We start from the raw sequence: 12811 nt of genomic DNA, 5'->3' as shown, positions 1-12811 counted from the left end.
AGGTATAACCTACCTATGGTTTTAGATCCAGATTCCTCACTAAAATGTTTTATCTACTTTAGACTAAATAGTCTTGTACTAAAACATATGCATAAACTTTTCAAACAGTGGTAAAGTTGATTTCAAAATATCACAGACTTAAAGTCTGACAGATTTAAAGACAATTTAGAGACCACCTATTTCAAGTCTCATCTTTGAGATGACAAATTGAGGACTAGAGAACTGAAATGATCTGTCAAAAGTCAAAGCCAATAAGTGATAAACCTCCTATATTTAATATTCTGTTTATAAGTTTAAAAACACAAAATGATCTGCATGACTTATCAAATATGAAAACAATTACTCCAACTACCATACTATTTTAAGGAAAATGACAGCAGGATTCAGTGTCTGTTGTACTACCGGGCCAGATAAGAATACAATCATATTTTTAAATTCTCTACTTAAACAACAAAATGAAATACCATTTAAGAAAATCCAAATGGCCAAAAAATAAAATAATAAAATAAACTTAGAATTTGCTACGGTTGTTTCTGCTTAAAAATAAGTAATGGCATTAGTATCCTGTCATCCCTAAACCTGAAACACTCCCCCAAATAGCATCTAAAAATCTATATATTATTCTTTGTCTTACTAATCAAATAAAATTAAGATAAAGGAAATTTCAACTAATAGAAAAGGGATTATTTTTATAATCAATATTCATATGATTGTAAATTATATTTTGCACATTTAATTAAATAAAGATAGGGAAAGAATTATTAGTCCACTATATATTTCAACATATTAAGTCTTGAATCACTAATCTAAAATCAAATAAAATACCTTAGAGCATTAAAACCCCACACCTGAAAGACTTACCATTTTATCTAGATGTTCAATGGATCTATAAATCTCCCCCTGGGATTCATCATAGTAACTGTAACGGAACCTTTGACCTTGAAACAAATATCATGTACAAAATAAAATAGGGAAAAATTAGAAGCTAAAAAGAAAGCAAGCGCTTACCAAATAATTTCAGTTCTCATGGAAGGCAAAGCACAGCTTAAGCCTCTGAGAGAATCATTCCCAAGAGCCCTTGTACATAAAAATAAAAGGCATATTTGGGAAGTAATAAAGAAATGATATATCACCAGTGTTTTATGATGTTAAAAACTACTTCAAACTGTAGAACCTTAAAGTCACAAGCAATACAAAAGACTAAGGAAACAAAACAGCTTAAAAGTTAGAAGCATTGTTAAACATATTATATCACTCTGTAATGAAAGGTAAACCCAAAGAATATGATTCAAGGAAATCTGGTTTAAGAAACTATCTCAGTGTAACAAATCAATTAAATCAATGAAAGCTTAGCTTTTGCTGTATAAATGCAAAGATTTGATCTCTATTACAGAAAAAAAATGTGTAGGTCAGAGATATATTGTGGCTCATGTGATTTTTATGACATCAATAAAAAAATTATCTCATTTTTACAAAACTCTCTACTTGAAAAAAGATCGATACAAGTGCCTTAAAATAGGAGGCACAAAAGGATAAATACAATTGTCCTGCTCTAAATAAAATCTCAATAAGAGTACAAACACAGAACATTCACATTTAGCTTTTCTCCAAGAAACAGAGGGTAAGCTGGAAGAAGCTTGAAAAGAAGACAGAAAACAAAAGGCTCAGGTAATAAATCTGGCTCCCTATTATAGTCGTATAAAAACCAAAAGTTAAACATATTCATAAATAATTGTGGTATGTTATTCCAGAGACTATGTTGTATTTCAGACACATCTACATTTGTATATCTGTGATGCCTATATTTCTTAGAACTCATTACTTTTATATTTAGCTATTTTTAAAGATTCACCAAAATACATTTGAAAGGTATGTGAGTACACCAGTCATGTATGCACACATTCTGTGTCTTGTGCTTCATTTTTAGAGCAAAGTTCACATATAAAATTATTATCCTCACACCTGAGAAGATGGGTTTCTTTGGCTGGATACTTATGATTTTTAAGTTCTCTCTTTATCTTACTAAAAAAAAAAATGATCATCTTATAAATGATAAGTGATGCAAAATAACAAAACTCTTTTGGTGTTCTCTTTTGGATAAAAGCACACATCACAGTTATCCACACTTCCTTTACTTGTTGATTTTGATCATCTTTGATGGTCATCTTTCTAGACTATACTGTATTTCCTTAACTTTCACATTTTAACTTTGTACACACATTAATACATATGATTACTCATGTAGCAGTTCTTATTTTCCCTCAAGAGCTTCTATTAAACCAGTATTGCATCTTATAATTCATGATATCCTAGAATCAAGCAATAAGGTTCTGAGACAATTATCTGCTTTCTTAATACAACAACCATTTTTATAAACACTGAGGATTACTACATGTTACCATAACTATGAGATCAATTACAATCCTTGCACTAAAAAAATTCTTAAACAGTGACAATTCATTACTCAATGCCCTTATATTAATTAACTCATCAGACATTTCTTTCAAAATTTAGAGTTAGGTATAGTTTTGTTTTTCTTTACAGAATGTACACACTTACTCCTACCTAATAGTGAGAACTATATAATTGAACCCTATTTTTCCTACTTGCCATATGGCTATTGGAAGGCTCAAAGTCAAATCTAAAGTCTGTTGCAATAACTTCTTGATTCAATTCACCGGTACTAAATTTCTACTTGGATTTCAAAGGTCTTTTGACAGAGTTGCCCCAAATCTTTTGTGAAATAAACAAACAAATTATTAATCTTAGACAAGAAACTTCTGACTCACTGTCAACTGTAGTAAGAGTAATATCCTTGGAAGCAATCAAGATGAATATTTTTTGAACCTCAACTACTTCAGGTTTATACTAATACATTCTCTTTTTCTTGCTTCAGGAGATAGCTGTTAGTTTTAGCTATCAATAATCCCTGTGACTGGGACGTAACTGTCTAATTTGAAAACTGCTATTCTTCAGGTGTACAGAAAAATGCATGTACTTTTTGATAACCATTTCTACTCAAGTCTTTTCTGCTTATTTCCAAGTTCAGAGCTGCTGTTTCAAATGACTGAAGTTGGTCAAAGCTGCCTTAATCACAAGTGGAAAGTACAACTATACTTAGAAATGCTGCCATGTTCATACGGACAATTTTCACTGTAACTCTGACTTAAAAACTAATTCTGAAGTAAGAAAAAAATACATAAAATGTTTTGAATACTTTAAAATACCAAATCAACATGTGATTTAAAAAGAATGACAAAATGCACAGGAAATCGATGAGTAAATGTTTAACATTTTGCTATCTACCTCTTGCTACTCTTTAGGTGTTTGCATTTTGTAGCTGAAGAATCAAATAGAAATATTTTATGAGCTCTAAATAATGTATCAATTAATTAGCTAAATTCACACTACATAGAGCTACTACACTGAAAAAGTATCTTACTTAAACAGCTCAACTTAGAATAATTTTTAAAAATTATACAAGCATTTAAAAATTACCTGAGTAATTCACTCTGGTCAATACACATACAGAAAGCATCTACTTCAAAGTAAATAGTTTCCATCATCCTAGCCTATCTGTGGGGGTGGAAATAGGAGGTGTGTGCACACACACGCATGCACACACACACACCACTTTAGTTACACACCTCTTGGAATTTGCAAAAAATCTTTTGTATCTAATTATCAAAAAGAAGTTTATCAAGATTTTATTTAATGAGAAATGAAAGAAATGACAACACTAGCACAATACACTGTTCATAAATGCACCTTTAATCAAATATTTACTGTTGATGTATTGTGACTTCATGTTTAACTCACAAGCAGACATTTTGTTTTATAACACTTCTAACATTCAGTAAAGCTTATGCATCTAAAGTGAGCAAACACAGGTGCCTCTGTACCTGGAGAACTGGACTTGTATACTTTTGTAAGTATGAATAAAGCATATCACATAGTAAGAGAAAATTACTTACCTGAAACTTATCCTTTCAGAAGGTACACTGGGAAAATGGATTCTTTGAGCCCCTGTTTCAACTCCAAGTATGAGCTTTCTAGCTTTAAGAGCCATTGACACTGCCCCTAGGGGCAGCACAAGCTTTGGAACTCCCCTAGTGAGTATGTCAGTAGTTTCTTCAGGTGCCTTCCCTCAGTTCTTTTCAAATTCAAAAGATGAGAGGAAAAATAACCCAAGAAAAAAAATCCTGTAAAGCAGAAACCTTACTCTTTGAGGGAAGGAGGGTAGCTCATTTGTGAATCCATTCCAGAGCACGCTTTCTGAGAAAAAGAAATACAGGTAAGTAATTTTCCCATCTCCAAAGGTGACTGGTGATTAATGAGTGGATTCACAGAGTGTGGAGAGTAAGCTCCAGGGATGTCTGTTCAACACACAACAATCAAACTAATGAGGACAAACATAACAATGAATGGTACAAGAACCAACACTGCTTTTTAAGTGCCTCAAAACAAAAAATTAAAAAAAATAGCAAATACCTCAACATTAAGCTATACACTGGTTTGCAGAAATAAACAATGAGCTTGGAAAGTTGATTTTAAAGCCCCCAAAAAGATTAGTGAACAAAACAGACTTTCAGACATATGTCCAGTAAAAATTGTACTGTTACACATTCACTTAATCACTTTATGTTATGTTTATATGTTAAAGCATTTTCAATTATTTGAGTTAATCCTCACAACAACCTATGAGATAGATTATTAAGTCATTCCATACTAAGGACATTCATAATTGAAATCGTGAAAAACTACAGTCCTTTCATTCTAAAGTCTTAGTTATAATGAGAAAAGAAAAAAAAAGTATTAGCCTTCCCTCAAAAGATCAAAAACCTAAGTATGTGTAATTAGTATGTATAAAATTTGAGAAGACAAATATGAAAGCTTGGATGAGATGTATTTCAGGAATTAGCTAACTTATACTCAAACCAATTGAAATTATTTAGAAAATAATAACACCCTAGTACCTAAGAGACTAGCAACAGAAAGGAAAAAAGAGCAGGCATGCATAATCACTTGTTATGGAAAATTAAACTAGAAATCTGAATAAAGATATAAATTCATAAATATTCTGGGGAATGCTACTTTTGATAGGTGAATAAAAGAAGAAATTATATAAACCTATATAAATAAAAGTTCCTATGTAAAAATCCAAAACTGCTGAATTGAGTGCAGTAAAATTTATTCGTATTTAATAAAATAATTTATCATTAACATTTACCAAGTAAATTTACTGAAGTCAATTTGTACTTAAAACCACCATAAAAAGAAAATTAAGTAGAATGAATCAACTTTAAAAAAATCAACTTCTGTTAGATGCAGTTTCATTTAGAAACTTCTTAGAAGTTAATCAGAAATTATGTTAATGAAAGCTGTCAATGATCTAAATGTGAAAATATAAATTTCAAGGAGATCAGGAAAGTACAAATATTAATATTATATATTATATATGTGGAGAAGAGCAAAGATGAAAGGAAAACAGAATGAAAATTCTACAATTAGAAAAACTAAAATAGGCCCAATAAAAATTCTCTTATATGGAGCCATCTTAGAGGAAAAAAAACTTGGTCAGGAAAAGTATGGACACAACATTACCTAACCACAGTAAAAATCAAATACTAGCAGCAAATGTCCTTCACTTACACCACAAGCCCTGGTAGTAGCAGGAAGGGCAAAATGAGGTAGTTAGTTCATAAAGTGTTACTAGGAAACATCACCCTATTGAGCTGACTAATGAATTTTCATGTGGATTAGACTAATGATAAAATAAAAGACAGGAATTGAAATGGTGAAGATTTTTTTTCTGTCAGGGTGGGGTATTCAAATGAAGGGACAGAAAGAAGGGGCATAATAGAATCTAGGTACCCATTCTCCCTTAGCTTTCCCAACCCAAAAAGAAAATTTGAGAATATTTTAATCTTTCTACTTTTTCTCTCTCTAATGTCTTTTTCAAGTCCACATAAAATTTAAATGGGATCTGAAAGATGAAAATCTTTAAAGCAAAGTACACTTAAAAAAAAGTCATTCTTGTAATGGACACTGGTTAATAAGTAAAATCAACCAGGCAAAACCCTTCCAATCACTGTCTCTATCACCAAATCTCTTGCCTTATTTTTAACAGAACCCGGACATAATAGAAATAATGACTAGAAATGAAAAATGTTGTCACTGCTAGTACTCTGTTATTCAATAAAACAAATTCCACTGTAGGCATCTGAGCAATCTGTCAACTGTACCATAATCAAGTAAGTGATTTTTCTCCAAAAATCAGCTATTTAGAAATGTAAAGGATGTTGACAGCTCAACTCAATGAAACTTTTTTTAAGATCTCTGAGTATTTGAGTAACTGAATTCTTCCTGTGAAATGATTTAGAATTCAGTGTTATCATTACTTTGATATGGTAAAATCAATCTATACAGTATCTTTACCAAAAAAGAAGAAACAGCAGAAGCAGCAGAAGCAGATGAAGAAGAAGAAGAAGAAAAAGAACTATTAAGAAATACCCTCACAAGAAAAAGCTTGATTTTTGAAATGGAGTATAACATTCATTAAAATTTAGAAAAGATGACCAATGCCACCAGAGCATGAAACTTGAAAAATACAAAAATTTCTAAGACATTTTATTTTAACCTATAACTAGTCAAAAATTCGTATTACTTCAGTTAGGCATATAAAATAGAAAATGAATCCTACTTTACAAGAATGATGGTTATTATTGCTATTGTAAAGGGAAACTACCAATCTTGGAATAGCATCCATGCAACACCTTCCACTTATCCCCAGATCTTCATCAAATTTCCTAACAAGAATCAGTACAGTGCTTTTCATAAGTGCAAAGTAAGCACCTAATGAGTATTGTTAGTGAGAGTGATACTAAAAAAATAAACACCTGGAAAAGTTCTATTACTTAACCACCAAATGTAAATAAAAATATGTTTTAGGCTCTGAACAATTCTCTTAACTAACACCTACCAATCTCTGGAAATTTTGAGTTCTTATTTCTAATTGTCACCAGGAAATCCTAGCTTATAATTTAAATGCCAAATTTTTCTACAGCACAGGAGATCCAAAGGCCTAAATAACTTTCCAAGAACCTAGGCAGAATACAAAACAAAATTCATCTTTCTCTCTCAATATTGTACTTAAATACAGTACTTGGATTAGGGCTTATTTGCTTTAGAATTCATTCATGAAACAAAAAAAATGATTCAACAGACAAGAGCAATTTTAAAGCATCTACGGATTTTTGTGTGATTTATGCTGTGATTGCACATGGTACCCCATCTTGAGGGAGAACCCAGATTCTAAAGAACAATATCAGAGGAACTAATTATTTAAATCTAAAAGCAATTTGAAGTGATTCATAAAAGCCTTAAAAATGAAGAGGGACGAGACACATGCTTCAAGAATTTTTAATTCTAAAACATATGGATATATGCTTTATTACCAACATAAATTCACAATACTAAGAAAAATACCCTTTTTTCAACAATGATACTTCTTAGTTTTTAAGATCAACTATGACTAAATATCAGAATTTCCAAGAATCTACCTAGTCCTCACATTTAAGTAATATACTTATAATCCATAAAAAATAACTTCTGCCAAAGGTAACAAACCAACTAGCCAATAGAATTGATTATTAAAGAACCCTGAGAACCCTCTTAGGGAGTTTGGCAAGGTCACATAGCTACCTGCATATTCTAAACCAGGACTTCCCAACCTCAGCACTAGGTATTTTGGGCAGGATAATTCTTTGATGAAGAGAGCTGTCCTGTGTACTAGAGGATGTTTATTTAGCAGCTTTTCTGGACTCCACTAAGTAGATGCCTAAAGCATTCCCACTTCCAACCCCCACCCCACTGTAATGACCAAAAATGTCTCCAGGCATTTCCAAATGTCCCTTCATAAGATAATCAGCCTCAGATGAGAAATTAGTGCCTTAAACCAAAATACTTATCTATAAAGGAGGATGGCTCTCTTAAGATGGTCTCAACACCATTCACAGAGCAATGGAAGAGAAAATACCAGCCTAACCACAATAGATAAATATAGAGTCAACTCTGGTAATCAATGCTTAAGACACATAAAAGCCAGGGGTCCCTATATCTCATTGAGGATGTTTTTCTGACCATTCTAGTACTCTATCTTAAAATTTATAGTCTTGTGCCTTACATTTTCTCTATAATCAAAGAAATAACTGAAGGATGAACAGGTATTGGCATCCTCCGGCCAATGAGAGAAGTCCTAAAAGGAACAGGATTCAAAAATATTCTAGAACAGCCATGGATAAGGGAGAGCAAACTGTATTCAAAGAATCAAAATATAAAATTTATTCAAAGAGGCGTTCACAAATGTCTTTCTTTATCATCGGTTCACTGTGAAGTTTCCTTTCTCTTTTTATTCACAAAATAACAAAAATCACCTAAGAGTCCTCACCCTTATAAACCATTACCAATGAAGACCACAATGCTAATAGCCCACATGTTACATTCTGGGAGGGTAGCTCTAAACTGATGGCAAAAATTAAGTACCAAAGGAAAAGTAGAAAGAAAAAAAACACTAATTACAGAAAAGGAAATGTGGAAAAGGACTGGCATAGCACACAGTGCTCTTTTACCTTCTAAAGAAGAACATTTGTTTTATCTATGAAAAAACTAACTTCAGAGAATCTACTACACAACTCAAGTTGGAAATAGGGTTAAAAGATCTTAACTCCCACTAATATAAGTGGCTAAGCAAGGATGCCCTCACAGTGTGAATCCAATTATACCAGTCGCCTTTGGAAATGTATCCATAATCTATCATAATCTGATCCTTTTTAAAAGACTTTTTTATTCACTTTTAAACCGTTGCAGCTAAAAGTAAAACTTTCCGAGGGAAGTGATAAGGAACTGAAAATCCGAACTTAGAGTGAAAAGATACCATTAACCACAAGTATATATTATCTACCATGATATGTTAAAATCTAGAACTTACCCCAATGGCAGAAATCAGAAGAAACCACAAAGAGATTACTAGGATCCGCTAGATATTTACTGAAGAGTTTTCCGAATTCCTGTTCTTTTGACTCACTCAGAGCTCCAACCAGTACAGGAATAATGGTAAACTCATCCTTATGGCTTAAAGAAAACAGAAAAAAAAAAAAAAAAGTCATTTAAGAAGTATAAGAATAAAAGTAGTTTTCCAATGTGCTGGCACTAAAAAGTGGAACATTTATTAAAAAGGGTAAGGATAAGATACATACTGTTGAATTTTTTAATCTATAAATGAAATGTTTAAAGAAGACCACTTTAAAATAAGAGAGATACAGAATACTAAAAATATCTATTTAAATTACAGAAATGTACAATATTTCTTTAGGTAAACAAAGCTATTTTACTAGCAGGTATAATAATGTCCTCCAATATAAAAATAACCCCATCAGACGGTCACCAAGACAAGTCTTCTCGACTACCCATCAAAGCTACAATCATCTGCCTAATCCTTCCACAATTTTAAAAGAGCATTAAACTCTTCCTCAATATTTTAATCTTATCTGTTACAAATACCACCACTTCTGGCACTTTATAAACCTGCCAAGTGAGACCTACAAACTTAATCTTGGCTCCCATAAGATACACCAACTGCACCTTAAACCTACACTAATACACAGATACAGGACAGCCTGACGATACCACTCAAATTTCACTGGCATCTTGGGTGGACATAGAATTCAAGGAAGTAGGTATTAATTTCTAGCAGCAAGAAAAAGACACCAAACCCACCCACAATGTTTATGACATTTCCACAAGTCCCTTTTTCACTCTACAGATTGACAGATTTATGGAAAAGGAACAGAGCAGATTAATAAAGAATAACTATCATGGGCTATAGACATAGACGTTCATCCAAAACCTTTTAAAATTTTCATTGCAGTGAAATTTTACTTACATATATTCAATACTATTTATATTCTAAATGATCCCAGATTGGAATTTTAGAAGCGTGAGTCATTTTTGTCTGACTTGTGCTGAACAGGACTTTAAAAAAAAAAAAAAAAAAATCACCATTATAATAAATGCTTTTTAATATGTTAATCTGACACTTAACTGATGTAGGACAAACAGAATTCATAAAAAGGTTTTTAAAAATACTAAATTTAAGTTTATTCCCAAGATAAGTGTTAGCCCAGCTTCATAGAGCTACAGCCAGGGCACCCAAGCACCTCCCCCAGAAAGACCCCCTTACCCTTGTCAATTGCGAAATAAACAGATCATACAGATCTCCAGTCCCTCTGCAATGCAGGGGCTTCTTGGGCAGAATCTGCATCTATGGAGTAAGAAAAAAAGAGGAAGCTGGCAGAGGAAGCTGCCATGGAATATCTCCTTCTCTGACTCTTTTACCAGTTTGCTGAACAACTGCATGAATGAACAGGGGCTCCTCAATAAGTTAAGAGTGATTATCATTCAAAAGGCAAGAATCTGGGCTCTAGTAAAAATTCAAGAAGACTGCTATGACTTGTTCTAACTTCAAATACTATCTATATAAATAAATAAACTAAGATCATCAAGGAGTATGTAAGTAATTATGACATGGTAGGGATGCAGTTACATAAGAGTATAAAAAAGAAGTCAGAGGAAATCGGTTCAAGTACCATCTCCATCACATAATAAAAGTTGAGAGGGTGGGTAAATTACTAAATACTTAAAAATGTATTTTCTTATCTGTAAAATGATCATAATTACAATATCTATTTTCTAAAATTGCTACAAAGTGAGAAACACTACTGGAAAATACTTTGTCAACAATTGGTGGCTCACCCTAAATAAATAATACGTGTCTACTATTCTACAGAGCCACCAGCATTCCCTTACCCTCAGCCTCAGCCTGCAAATCTGTCTACACAGAGGTAAAAAGCTCATACTACTTAGAAATCTAAGCTTTGAATCAAGATCTATCAACCTCCTTGTCATTTCTTTAAAAAAAAAAAAAAATCTACTTCTGGTTCTGTATTTCCACAAACTATGAATTAGAAAAAAGAGCATTTGGCTTTGAAATGTAATATTCCTAGATTTTAGAATTCAAGTTGTCAGGTTGGACTTCCCCAATAGAAGGTGTACAAAATCTCACCCTCAAAAAATAATTATAAAATTGTCAAAAAAAAAAAAAAAAAAAAACCATTTTGTGCTCTAGAAATTAACCAAAGACAAAAAACACAACAAGAATAGTTTATTCATGTAAAATAAGTGACCTTCTTAGGAAGAACAGTGGGAGTCTGGCATCTTACCAGGAGCATTCTCTATCCCCCTGCCCCACTCCACCAGCATGGTGGGGTTGGCTGTGAAAGCCAGCAGCTTTACTTGCCGAAGAAAGCTGACTTTGATTTGGAGCAGAGAGCAGAAAACTCACAACCAGCAAGAAACAGAAAAGCCTATAGCTCTCATAGCCTAAGATTACCATACCAGTGGAGGCAAGCCACAAACCTGAGGACTACCTAGAAATTTAACATGGAAATTCTGCAAAGGAGACAGCCACAGAAGGACCCAATAATTTCACATATTCCAAGAAGATGATTGATGTCCTCCATATAACTCCTTCTGACTAGAAGGGAAAAGCACATATGTGCCGGGGAAATCCATAAGGTTCCAAGCTCCCCCAAAATGCCAGCTAATCAGGAGGGTGAGAGCATGCCCAAGGGAAAGTGGAGACCTGAGAGCAACATCACACATCCCAGGCTGTCTGGAAATCCACATGCACACTCAGAGTGACCGGAAAAGACCCAACAGAAATGAAAGGAGGCAAGCTAGAAAATGGCCCAAATTTTTAATATGCTCCCCAAACTATACCCAATCCACCAGCAGAGGATGAAAGCCTTACTGGCTCACAGTGTTCAGTCACAACCTCCAACCAATCATTACTGAAGCACTAAGTAATGCAGACACAGAGGTAAACTCTAGAAAGCCAAATTATAAGAAATTTTTAAAAGCTGAGAAGATACATCAGTAGCCACAATTTGGGGAGAGAGAAATTCTGCAAATAAGGGCAACAAAGTTACTTAAAAAAAAGAAAAAAGTAAATGAATGAATGAATGAACAAATGGAACAACTACCACCACCACTACTACCTGCAGAAAATTTTAATAAAACCAGAATCAAGTTGCTATAATACAAATTTTTAGAAGTCAGTTTTAAGAAAAAATTATGAGCTACAAAAACAGGAAAGTATAAAACATTCTCAGGGGAAAAAGAAAAAAAAAAAGTAGCCAATAGAAGCTGTATCCATGTGGGACCAGATATAGCAAAAACTTCAAAATAATTATATGTTCAAAAAAATCAAGGAAAACTATGATTTAAAAAGTTAAAATATGGCAATGACTAAATAATAGTAAATATCAACAAAGATATGCAAGCTATTAAAAAGAACTAAATGGAAATTTTAGAGTTAAAAAGTAGAGCAAATGAAATTTGCTAGATGGTCTAAAAATATTACAAAAAGAATCTGTGAAATTAAAGATAAGATAAATCATCCAACTTGTAGAGAGAAAAAAAAGGGACTGAAGAAAAATGAACAGAGCACTGGACACTTGGAAGACAACATCAAACATACTAGGATGTGTACAACGGGAGTTCCAAAAAAAGGTACAGTAAAACTGTAAGAAGAAATAATGGCTGATCAAAAAAAATGAAATTTTGCCATTTGCAACAACATGGATGGAACTAGAGGGTATTATGCTAAGCAAAATAAGTCAATCAGAGAAAGACAAGCATCATATGATTTTGCTAATATGAGGAATGTGAGCAACTAGACAGAGAATCATAG

The 12811-nt window shown here is 32.9% G+C and overlaps 1 protein-coding gene across 2 annotated transcripts in view; it reads right to left on the bottom strand.

Annotated features, from left to right (window-relative positions):
• LOC111154137 (mediator of cell motility 1) overlaps positions 1–12811 on the bottom strand; it is a 109775-nt gene that overhangs the window by 11696 nt on the left and 85268 nt on the right. For both annotated transcript variants that reach the window (XM_022513547.1, XM_022513548.1), the window contains 2 exons: positions 8990–9132; positions 862–938 (listed from right to left, as the gene is read on the bottom strand). In XM_022513547.1, the coding sequence (XP_022369255.1) occupies positions 862–938; positions 8990–9132 (220 nt within the window). The remainder of the gene's footprint in view (positions 1–861; positions 939–8989; positions 9133–12811) is intronic.

Source organism: Enhydra lutris, unplaced genomic scaffold, assembly GCF_002288905.1.
Source record: "Enhydra lutris kenyoni isolate GAN:26980312 unplaced genomic scaffold, ASM228890v2 scaffoldscaffold35, whole genome shotgun sequence".
Lineage (NCBI taxonomy): Eukaryota > Metazoa > Chordata > Mammalia > Carnivora > Mustelidae > Enhydra > Enhydra lutris.
This window is presented reverse-complemented; position numbering and strand designations above follow the sequence as displayed.